This window comes from Schistocerca nitens, chromosome 1 (assembly GCF_023898315.1).
Source record: "Schistocerca nitens isolate TAMUIC-IGC-003100 chromosome 1, iqSchNite1.1, whole genome shotgun sequence".
NCBI lineage: Eukaryota > Metazoa > Arthropoda > Insecta > Orthoptera > Acrididae > Schistocerca > Schistocerca nitens.
In genome coordinates, this window is record NC_064614.1 from 1,012,647,769 (window position 1) to 1,012,660,469 (window position 12,701).

The window sequence follows — 12,701 nt, forward strand, 5'->3', positions numbered from 1 at the left end:
AGACTCTTTGTTGTGCCTATCTGCGATTCAGCATCTCCGCTATATGGTAAGTAGCAACTTTCCTTTTCATAATACTGTTACATTCCATCCTGTATTGTCCTTTGTTTGATTAAACTTTTGTTTTCTCTGAACAGGTCTGGTACCATATACTCACATTTATGCTGCTTTTTAAGTAAAAGTAACATTCAAAGGCAAAAACATTGTCCTTCAAAAACTATAACTTGATTCTGAACCCACGTCACTATTTTACTTCATTGTGAGAAGCTGTAATGATGTACCAAGTGGGTTGCAAATGAGAACTGTGGTCGCTGTTCATGTATTAGAATACCAGGGAAAAATGTTACCAGGTTTTCATCAGCTTTACAACATGATGGTGACATTTAGACAAAACAAGAAAGAAAATTAATCCAGCATTAAATATCTAATGAATGGAATAAATCACATTAAACTGATCGCAATTTTTATTGCAAGAATAAATTACTGTGGCAAGGACTGTTACAGAGAGAGTACCAATAGACATTGCTAGATCGCGGGATGAGCGTAAGTTTGAGAACTGGACTGAATCACAATTGTGATCTTAGTTGCTGTTGTTACATAAAACTTGCACCCTACAAGATATCATCATCCATTTTACTGTTGTTCAAGCACAGCGCTACAGAAGGGTTGGAGGGGGAATAGTGACACCAGTTTGGCTGACAACCAGGATGAGTGCGGAGAAGAGAGTGGTGAGCGGGCAGCAAATTTCAAGCTGCTGACTTCAGCTTTTCATGAACCTCTATCACATTTAAATTTCAGTTTACCTGAAACTATTTGTAGTCAGAATTGAACTGACTTTAAAACTGGACAAATACTCAACAGCACCATACATTTTGGCAGGTGGTGGTAAAAGTACAGATGGGGCTAGTGGCATAATTGTGTTTCATGTAGCAACATTGTCAATGCTCACTGTGAGGTATGGCAGGAAGGACAGGTCGTTTGTCAGCTGCTGGTTCTACACGGCCAATGAGAGACTGATGGGCAGACAATGTGTTTGGAAGAAAAAGACACTGTCCCATTGTCACATCAGTATAGAAGTGAAGTCTGCAACATATTCAGAAAAGAAAAATGAAGTTTTGTCCTCAGGTCCCACCATAAACACATGAGATATAGCAACATATTCGGAAGAACTGGCCAAATATTTGCGACAATGGGGATAGAAGTTTCACAGCTGTGCTGTTAGGATGGTGTCAATAATGATGATGGATGATTAAAAATAGAGATGCCAAAGATGACAGGCTAAGTAAAACAAAATGACAGTGCAAATAAAAAGTAATGTATTCCTTGCAATTTATTTTATTTCTCCTTGGGCTATCAAAATATAGACAACCAATAAATGGCCTAAGCTTAGAATACCAGGAGGTATAATGTTAACACTTCAGGTCAAGAAATTCATAATTTATATTACTCAGAATATTTTAAAAATAAATTTTTGTCAAGGAGCCTCTGAAAAAATGGGGGAGGGGGGCATCTTATATTCAGGGCTGTCTTATACTCAGTTAAATCAGCACTCAGCCGTTTATAGGTGGACCTATACTTTAATGTATTTTTCGAACAAAGGTACAAGTCAGCATTTTTCACATCTATATGCACACAGCCAGAGGCGAAAGAACTGGTAAGTGGTGGTTAAAAATCCTGTGACTGCGGATTGAACCCAAGATCTTTCAGTCTATAGTCCTGCACTTTAGCACCATGCCACACTTGATAATATTAAACAAAATTAATTACACACACTGAATGACAGTCCTAAAGATGATCCTCAGTACTGTTTTATGAAGAGGAAACAACATTGAGACAAGGGCGTGAAAAGTGGAGGGGAGTACTCTGAAATAGACAATGATAACAGACCAGTAAGGAGTATAAAACTATATATTTTTAAAGCGTGATTATTTTTTAAGCTGAACTGGTAATACAATGTCTCACTTAAGTAAACTTTAAAACAATCCCACCTGCACTTCCTTCTCCTGCACTACTGAGATCATAAACAATTACTACTACATACTACTACTTCTGCTCTTCCTCATACTTCTTAAAGGATAAGCAAGCTTGTTTGCTGAAAACAATGCAGAGTCAGCTAACATGAACTACCAAATAGAGCCACCACTGAATTACTGACAGTAGCAGTGAATTTTTTAAAGGTGTAGAAACCTTTCAACATGACAGCCATGGCAGGATTGAAGTAATAAAAAGTGTTTGGGTTTACAAGAGAGAACTTCCTTCTGCATAAACTACAGAAAATAATTCAGATGGTTATTGGGTTAAGTGCCTACTGAGGGTAAGTACTGTACAGCCATTGTGTCTCTTTGTAATTTAAGTTCACTCAATTGAAATTTCCCATTGATACAAGTATCTACTTATTGTATCTTTCTGCCAGTAAATCTGCTATCTTTCATCACGCCATGCAATCGGGATGCACAATATCTGATCCATCAGATTGCCCTGCCCTCCTCTACTAAGTTCTGATTCACAGTTAATCTAACAAAAATAATACACTAACCCACCATTATAACAGAGACCAAATGTATTCTATTCCACATAGTTACCTAACATCCATTCTTTTTCCTCACTACTAATGACTGGCATAGTTCAAAAGCTAGGATTACACTTTTCTATGTATGTCTAATATTTCTCATATTCTATACAATCAATAAGAAAAACTGTATACCAACAGTACAGATACAGGTTGTAAAACATTCCCAATACAGACAGGACAGGACAGGTTCCTTACATAAAAAAGGCCCAGTAAACATGGGCTTTTGCATACCTTAAGAGCTATGAGCACTTGTTCATTCTTGTTACTTTAAAACACATCTCTTCTACTGAAGAAGTGCCCATAGCTCTTAAGGAATGACTTTACAGCCCATGTTTACTATGACTTCTTTTTATGGTCCACACTACCTCTTCCCAAAATATGCAAAGCAAAGAACTTGCAGTAGAAAAGAAGTTTTTCACAGCATTGAAGATGAACGTAGCTCTTAAATTATGCATTTTCTTGTTTTGGTGTAAGGCACATGTCCTCAAGATCTGTACAGAGACTGTATAAATTCAAACAGAAATGGGTATGTTTTTATAATGACTAATATAATAAATGGATCAGTTGAAAGTATTAAAAGGACATAGATGCAGTTTCGCTACTCCGCAATGCAACACAAGTCATTATTCTCATCGACAGCACAATAGTTAAACTAAAGATACAATAAATGATTATAAAATATAGTATCACATTCCTTGCTTTGCAGAATTCAGAACACCTGGATCAGTTTAGACAACATACACACTCACTGACGAAAATAAATGTTAAATACATACAATCAATAGCACCACACACCACTGGCAAAAAACAAGGCTTGTGTTTGCATAGTCTTTGAGGTATCTCATAATACGAGGGTGGTTTGAAAAGTTCTCAGAACAAAATAGAAAAAACATACTTGCTGTGGTGTCACCGCCAGACACCACACTTGCTAGGTGGTACCCTTTAAATCGGCCGCGGTCCATTAGTATACGTCGGACCCACGTGTCGCCACTGTCAGTGGTCGCAGACCGAGCGCCGCCACACGGCAGGTCTAGAGAGACTGACTAGCACTCGCCCCAGTTATACAGCCGACGTTCATAGCAATGGTTCACTGACAAATTACGCTCTCATTTGCCGAGACGATAGTTAGCATAGCCTTCAGCTACGTCATTTGCTACGACCTAGCAAGGCGCCGTATTCAATTGATATTTATATTGTGAAGCATGTATCATCAAGAGCGATGTTCTACAATTATGGATTAAAGTTAAGTATTCAAGCCACTACGTTCTTTATTTATTAGACTCAACTCCTCTAATTGTTCCAGACCTCACGCCAGTCTGCGTGAGCTTAAACGCGTGTATTTCGGCCTCCTCTAGCAACACGGTGTTGGCTCTTCTGCCAACACTACACTTGCATAACAAACTTTTTTATTTTTCAATGTAGTCTCCTTGTAGATTATTGCACTGGGTCCAACAATGTTCCAGTGCCTTGATCCCATCTCGAAAATGAGTTTCCACCAGGCCTGCAAAATAATTGTCAACTCCGGCTATCAATTCTTCGTTTGAAGTGAACCTTCGTCCACCAAGAAATATTTTCAGTTTTGGGAAAGTCTGACTGAGCCATACAAGGTGAATAAGGTGGGTATGGCAACAATTCATACCTTAGTTCGTATAATTCTGTGATGGCACCGGCACATGTGCGGGTGTGTGTCAAGAGTCGCGGCACATATCTTGCAGACAATTTTTTTCATTTCTAATTCTTCCCATGAACCATGGACCTTGCCGTTGGTGGGGAGGCTTGCGTGCCTCAGCGATACAGATAGCCGTACCGTAGGTACAACCACAACGGAGGGGTATCTGTTGAGAGGACAGACAAACGTGTGGTTCCTGAAGAGGGGCAGCAGCCTTTTCAGTAGTTGCAAGGGCAACAGTCTGAATGATTGACTGATCTGGCCTTGTAACAATAACCAAAACGGCCTTGCTGTGCTGGTACTGCGAACGGCTGAAAGCAAGGGGAAACTACGGCCGTAATTTTTCCCGAGGGCATGCAGCTTTACTGTATGATTAAATGATGATGGCGTCCTCTTGGGTAAAATATTCCGGAGGTAAAATAGTCCCCCATTCGGATCTCCGGGCGGGGACTACTCAACAGGATGTCGTTATCAGGAGAAAGAAAACTGGCGTTCTATGGATCGGAGCGTGGAATGTAGATCCCTTAATCGGGCAGGTAGGTTAGAAAATTTGAAAAGGGAAATGGATAGGTTAAAGTTAGATATAGTGGGGATTAGTGAAGTTCGGTGGCAGGAGGAACAAGACTTTGGGCAGGTGATTACAGGGGTATAAATACAAAATCAAATAGGGGTAATGAAGGAGTAGGTTTAATAATGAATAAAAAAATAGGAGTGCGGGTTAGCTACTACAAACAGCATAGTGAACACATTATTGTGGCCAAGATAGACACAAAGCCCATGCCTACTACAGTAGTACAAGTTTATATGCCAACTAGCTCTGCAGATGATGAAGAAATTGATGAAATGTATGACGAGATAAAAGAAATTATTCAGGTAGTGAAGGGAGACGAAAATTTAATAGTCATGGGTGACTGGAATTCGTCAGTAGGAAAAGGGAGAGAAGGAAACATAGTAGGTGAATATGGATTGGGGGGAAGAAATGAAAGAGGAAGCCGCCTTGTAGAATTTTGCACAGAGCATAACTTAATCATAGCTAACACTTGGTTCAAGAATCATAAAAGAAAGTTGTATACCTGGAAGAATCCTGGAGATACTAATAGGTATCAGATAGATTATGTAATGGTAAGACAGAGATTTAGGAACCAGGTTTTAAATTGTAAGACTTTTCCAGGGGCAGATGTGGATTCTGACCACAATCTATTGGTTATGAACTGCAGATTGAAACTGAAGAAACTGCAAAAAGGTGGGAATTTAAGGAGATGGGACCTGGATAAACTGAAAGAACCAGAGGTTGTAGAGAGTTTCAGGGAGAGCATAAGGGAACAATTGACAGGAATGGGGGAAAGAAATACAGTAGAAGAAGATTGGGTAGCTCTGAGGGATGAAGTAGTGAAGGCAGCAGAGGATCAAGTAGGTAAAAGACGAGGGCTAGTAGAAATCCTTGGGTAACAGAAGAAATATTGAATTGATGAAAGGAGAAAATATAAAAATGCAGTAAATGAAGCAGGCAAAAACGAATACAAACGTCTCAAAAATGAGATCGACAGGAAGTGCAAAATGGCTAAGCAGGGATGGCTAGAGGACAAATGTAAGGATGTAGAGGCTTATCTTACTAGGGGTAAGATAGATACTGCCTACAGGAAAATTAAAGAGACCTTTGGAGATAAGAGAACCACTTGTATGAACATCAAGAGCTCAGATGGAAACCCAGTTCTAAGCAAAGAAGGGAAAGCAGAAAGGTGGAAGGAGTATACAGAGGGTCTATACAAGGGTGATGTACTTGAGGACAATATTATGGAAATGGAAGAGGATGTAGATGAAGATGAAATGGGAGATACGATACTGCGTGAAGAGTTTGACAGAGCACTGAAAGACCTGAGTCGAAACAAGGCCCCCGGAGTAGACAACATTCCATTGGAACTACTGGCGGCCTTGGGAGAGCCAGTCCTGACAAAACTCTACCATCTGGTGAGCAAGATGTATGAAACAGGCGAAATACCCTCAGACTTCAAGAAGAATATAATAATTCCAATCCCAAAGAAAGCAGGTGTTGACAGATGTGAGAATTACCGAACTATCAGTTTAATAAGCCACAGCTGCAAAATACTAACACGAATTCTTCACAGACGAATGGAAAAACTAGTAGAAGCCGACCTCGGGGAAGATCAGTTTGGATTCCGTAGAAATACTGGAATACATGAGGCAATACTGACCTTACGACTTATCTTAGAAGAAAGATTAAGGAAAGGCAAACCTACGTTTCTTGCATTTGTAGACTTAAGAGAAAGCTTTTGACAATGTTGACTGGAATACTCTCTTTCAAATTCTAAAGGTGGCAGGGGTAAAATACAGGGAGCGAAAGGCTATTTACAATTTGTACAGAAACCTCATGGCAGTTATAAGAGTCGAGGGACATGAAAGGGAAGCAGTGGTTGGGAAGGGAGTAAGACAGGGTTATAGCCTCTCCCCGATGTTATTCAATCTGTATATTGAGCAAGCAGTAAAGGAAACAAAAGAAAAATTCGGAGTAGGTATTAAAATCCATGGAGAAGAAATAGAAACTTTGAGGTTCCCCGATGACATTGTAATTCTGTCAGAGACAGCAAAGGACTTGGAAGAGCAGTTGAACGGAATGGATGGTGTCTTGAAGGGAGGATATAAGATGAACATCAACAAAAGCAAAACGAGGATAATGGAATGTAGTCGAATTAAGTCGGGTGATGTTGAGGGTATTAGATTAGGAAATGAGACACTTAAAGTAGTAAAGGAGTTTTGCTATTTGGGGAGCAAAATAACTGATGATGGTCGACGTAGAGAGGATATAAAATGTAGACTGGCAATGGCAAGGAAATCGTTTCTGAAGAAGAGAAATTTGTTAACATCGAGTATAGATTTAAGTGTCAGGAAGTCATTTCTGAAAGTATTTGTATGGAGTGTAGCCATGTATGGAAGTGAAACATGGACGGTAAATAGTTTGGACAAGAAGAGAATAGAAGCTTTCGAAATGTGGTGCTACAGAAGAATGCTGAAGATTAGATGGGTAGATCACATAACTAATGAGGAGGTACTGAATAGGATTGGGGAGAAGAGGAGTTTGTGGCACAACTTGACCAGAAGAAGGGATCGGTTGGTAGGACATGTTCTGAGGCATCAAGGGATCACCAATTTAGTACTGGAGGGCAGCGTGGAGAGTAAAAATCGTAGGGGGAGACCAAGAGATGAATACACTAAGCAGATTCAGAAGGATGTAGGTTGCAGTAGGTACTGGGAGATGAAGAAGCTTGCACAGGATAGAGTAGCATGGGGCGCTGCATCAAACCAGTCTCAGGACTGAAGACCACAACAACAACAACAGCAGCAACAGTTAAAATGTGCTATACCCTTTCAGATGATATCTGGCAAGTATGAGCAATTTCATGCACTTTCAATTGGCCATTTTGTGCACTTTTGCAATGATTTCTGGAGTAGTGATACATCTTGGCTGACCACTGCGTGGATCATCATCTAAGCTCTCCCGACCATATTTAAATTCATTTGTGCACTTGGCAACAGTTGTATATGAAAGAGCAGAGTCCCCCAGTGTATTCTGGAAATTGGCATGAATAACCTATGCTTTCATACCTTTCTCTACATAGTACTTAATTACTGCTCGAATCTCGATCTTTTGCATCTTTGCAAATCACTACGTGGGAACAAAAACAGAGCCACGTGACCACCTCACCTCTCTTCCAAGAGCACTGACATGGCACGCATTCACTATAGTTGAATTCTTTTATCTTGGCGGCTCGCGCATGCCCGCCCAGACACGGGAGATTGCTGCGTTGCCAGTTGCACACGACGCACGCGCCAAGAGAAACAGCGCCATAGTATAGTATAGTTCGCAAGCTTACGTTTAGGGGGGAGCGTGCAGTTTATGAAGTAAAGCCACCACGGCCGCATTAACCCTTTCGCTGCTACAGAGACGTGCTCCCCGCATTCCGCACTGTGCGCGATTTTGTCACTGCACTGCTCGCCTGTGCTGACACATGGCGTTTCCGACTGCTTTGACACACTTATCATTCGATTCCACAAAAACTATTTGGCCCACAAATTAGATTTTTACACATCTTCTTGACTGATACCTTCCCCCCACTTCCTTTGACTGACTGAAGTGCTTTAAAATAAAGCCAAACGTGCCCGGTGTAAATAAAACTTTTATTACAGTCGCGAAAGACGGAATATTTCTCAATATTACATACAACACCTATGTGGTACTTAAATTAAATGAGATATTGTTATACAGTAAATTTTATATGAAATTTAGGTACCTTGTCCACATTTCATTCTCAACATTGTGGCAACTAAAATCGACCATACGGAAAGTATACGCTATGGGCTTTTACCTCTGCAAACTCTTCAAAATTTCGTGCAATGGTTTACATTTAATGCTGCACAATAACTGGGTTGAACATCGAAACAAAATTAAGTCATTTATGGGGGGAAGGTATCAGTCAAGAAGATGTGTAAAAATCTAATTTTTGGGCCAAATAGTTTTTGTGAAATCGAATGATAAGTGTGTCAAAGCAGTGGGAACGCCATGTGTTTGCACCGGCGAGCAGTGCAGTGATGACAAAATTGCGCACAGCACGGAATGCGGGAAGCACGCGACTGCAGTAGCGAAAGGGTTAATGAAGAGACAAAGCACTAGAAATTTCAAAAAACTGCATTCAAATGAATAAAATTCATGAAGTAAGACACTTCGATATTGTTTTAAAATAAAAAAAAATATTTAGCATCGCACAAGGTTTGAACTCTTTACATATTGCTTACTAACCCAACGCCTTAACCGTTACGCTAGTGCAGCTCGTCCTGCAACATTTCTCCACTCTAACAGCTTACGCAAAAATCTCACTAACACTGTTGGTATGCCTATGAATTACTCGCACTTCATCGAAGTACAATAGAAAATAAACAATTACCGCTGTTCTTTATTGCGAAAAAGCGGTTCGTGAAACTGATACAAACACCTTTCCGTGCTATCGCCTGAATTAAGAGTCTTATTGCTTGTTTGGTTTAATTAATTAATAGAAAATGAAGACATTGCTTTTGTTCTATTACTTTATTTATAACTGAACGTTTCTAAAACTGAAGACACTCGTCCGTGCTCTGCTCTGCAGTCGAGATCTGGCAACGTCGTTCTCTGTTCATTGGCTGACTGTATTTTTTGACGTCAGATGCGCAGAACGAACCTAAACTCGGCCGCCAACATAAATGACGCGCACTTTAGCACCAGTCCAATGAATATCACATGAACAACTCGTTGCACTAGCACTGACCTCTCGTGGTGATTCTGAGAACTATTCAAACCACCCTCGTAGTTTTTGGCGCAAAAGAAGAACAAAAGAAAGCAAGGTAGGTTTTTTGTTGTTGTTGTTGTTGTTGTTGTTCAGGTCATGAACTTAATATGAAATGAATCTGTAACATCTCCGCATGTAATAATTGTTTCAGCATGCACTACTTTACTGCTGATCATCTGTATATTGGCACAACTGCATTTTATTTCTTCTACAACATCCACAACAAACTTCTCCTACCCTCTTGTTGTTCCTTGGTAATCTTGTGTACTCTGTCTAGGACGTTATCTTTATTCACCTCTCTTTCTCATTGCACCTGCATTACCACTGGATCAAAAAACTTGGGACTGTTCTACACTAGCTATTCTAGAGTTTCGTACTTTATAAATTTCAGATTTCACACAACCATCATGACAAGTAAAGTCAGAACAAAACTTATTAGTTAATGACTTTCATGCGAAAATTTTCCAGTGTTTGGGGCATCTAATTTCACTTTCATATGTTACAATTGATATTAAAAGTAGTAAGCTTTGTTTCAGAGAAAACACCTTTTAATTTTTAATAACCATAAAAGTATACTTGATCTCCGACACTTCTGATAGAGTTCTGATAGTATATTCATAATGTTAATCACAGTGCTCCCCACCATCTGAGGAAATGCTTACCAGAGGTGTTGACTTGCAAAGAGTTCCGTACAGCATTAGTAGCTAACACAACCTCTGGATACCCTTCAAAACAGGCACGGGTATGGAGATCATCAAGAGCTGCTTGTGCTGCAGCTGCTGCTCCATTAAATAATGAGAAATAGGCACCATGAAGCAGCTCAAGAAGAAATTGTGATGAGACAGGAATACGTGGCAACAAGCGTGGAACCAAGCTGGAACTGTCTGAACCATATGATGATCTCTGGTGGTGACCTGGTTTGCTGAAGCCTTGAGTCACTATCCTGTGGAATACACACAAAATAATTAATACAAATCACATCATGATCTTTGATCACAAAGAACATAATACTAAACTTCATACAGTGGCCAGAATGAATTCAAGCAAACAGTAATGCACTTCAGTACATTATGCACTGCAAAAATTAGAACAGTCATGCGAGATTCTGAAAGATGCTGAATTTTTTTAAGTAGCTACAAAACTGGAGTGTGTGATGATTCTCTCAACTTGCAGAAATGTGTGAGGAGAGAAGCAACGGGAAACATTTACAAAATATTAGTCTAATTTACAAATAAATTTTCCAATGACAGTTTTGCATATACTGTATTTACATGCAGAATAATTCTGTAGTTAATGACTTATTGCTGATTCATGTAGAGCTAAGGCCAGATTTTATAGAATAATATGCACACATTTATAAACTGAAGCTTAAATTTTCATCATGGCAAAATTATGATCAGTTACGAGAAAAATAGAAATACTCACTTAGAGCAGACCTTGCTGAGATATTCAAGGGCAGATTTGCTTGCAAGACTCAGCTGTTGGTTGTAGAGAAATAATAATGCTGTCATCACCTTTAGTCTGTTTTGGGCATTAAGTGTTTCCACCTGAGGCATAGGCCCCCACTGAACAGGTTTGGTATTGCACTCCTCCCATCGACGTAGGGCACTCTCAGTCAGTGGTGCAAGGGACATAGGCTGATCAAAACAAATAAACAGTACTAATAAACATTTTATTTGATTATTACTATATCATACAAAGGACAAGGCTAACTAATCAAACTAGGATCTTCAATTTTCAATGAGTTTTGACATTGAGTTATAACATATCACTTTCATGAAGTGATGTGTTGCATAGTGTTAATAGTACCGATTAACAATGCTTGCCAAATGCACAGTTAATTTTCATTAATAGTTTTATGGAGTTTTAGATAAGCATATTGTGTACAGAATTTGTATTGTTTGTGCGTGTTAATGAGTGTGATGGACGCAGCGTTTCTGCAAGAAGAGGGCGGCTCTGCAGTTTGGTAAAATATTTCTGGCACCTGTTGATTTTACAGTTATTCCGGGCAGCTGTGCGCCTAGTTCTTAGATATATTGAGCTCCATAGAATTGTGTGCGCCTTGACAATGGTCTACGCAATGAAAAAATAAATAAAAAGAACTAATTCCAGCGGAGATAGTGTGCTACAGCCCGTCAGAGAGCAGAGATTGAGCTGTCGACACTTTGTTAACATTCAATGTAACAGTCAAAACTAAATTGCAGACAATTTTATATGGGAGTCTCCAGAGCTGTGTAAGTTTGAAGGATAGGCATGTCTTCAAAGTATACTTCAGTTATTTGGCAGCTTGTTGAACCTAGGTAAGCGGGAATTTTTGTGCCCATCACAGGCCACCGTGTACAGGGGACGAAGTCCATGGAAAGAAGAAAGAACATCATGGAACGAAGAAAGAACATCATGGAACGAAGAAAGAACATCATAGAACGAAGAGAGAACATCATGGAACGAAGAGAGAACATCATGGAACGAAAAAAGAACATCATGGAACGAAGAAAGAACATCATGGAAAGAAGAAAGAACATCATGGAAAGAAGAAAGAACATCAAGGAAAGAAGAAAGAACATCCAGAGACGGGAACTGCACTGCAAATAAACAAGTCAGTAATTGCAAATCTGCACACTATAGCACTGTAATTATTAAATGAAGTTCCACCCGCTACATACATTCATCAAATACAGAAGAGAACATCCCATTTAGTGACCTACTGAAAGGACATAAAGCACTCGCACAGTGAAGATAAAACAGGTGACAGAAGAATAGAAAGAAATTGAAGTTTTTGTTGGAAAATTTCGAGAGATTGATTGTGGTTGTCCTTGACAACGAGATCAATAACCAGCTTTGCAGCAGTGCATAAGCTAATTTTAACAATGAAATTGAGGAAAATAACCAGAATTAATTGTTTGGGGAACAAAAAGCAAATTTAATAACCTCATGTACGATGAAGAAGAATTCTGAAGAAAAAGGACACGAGTCAGAAGATAGTTGTCAGTAGCCAGAGAGGGTTGTAAGAATATCGGCCATATTTCTCTGAAATCACATATGGCCAATTGCCGATCTGTCGCCAGCTCATCTCAACCAGCATTGGGCATTAAATCCATGCACACAACTTCAGCAACATGGCTCACCT

At 39.6% G+C, this 12,701-nt stretch overlaps 1 protein-coding gene across 4 annotated transcripts in view; it reads right to left on the reverse strand.

Annotated features, from left to right (window-relative positions):
- The window catches only part of LOC126195817 (hyccin), a 182,590-nt gene that overhangs the window by 145,181 nt on the left and 24,708 nt on the right, over positions 1 to 12,701 (reverse strand). For all 4 annotated transcript variants that reach the window (XM_049934461.1, XM_049934467.1, XM_049934477.1 and 1 more), the window contains 2 exons: positions 11,000 to 11,211; positions 10,237 to 10,517 (listed from right to left, as the gene is read on the reverse strand). In XM_049934461.1, the coding sequence (XP_049790418.1) occupies positions 10,237 to 10,517; positions 11,000 to 11,211 (493 nt within the window). The remainder of the gene's footprint in view (positions 1 to 10,236; positions 10,518 to 10,999; positions 11,212 to 12,701) is intronic.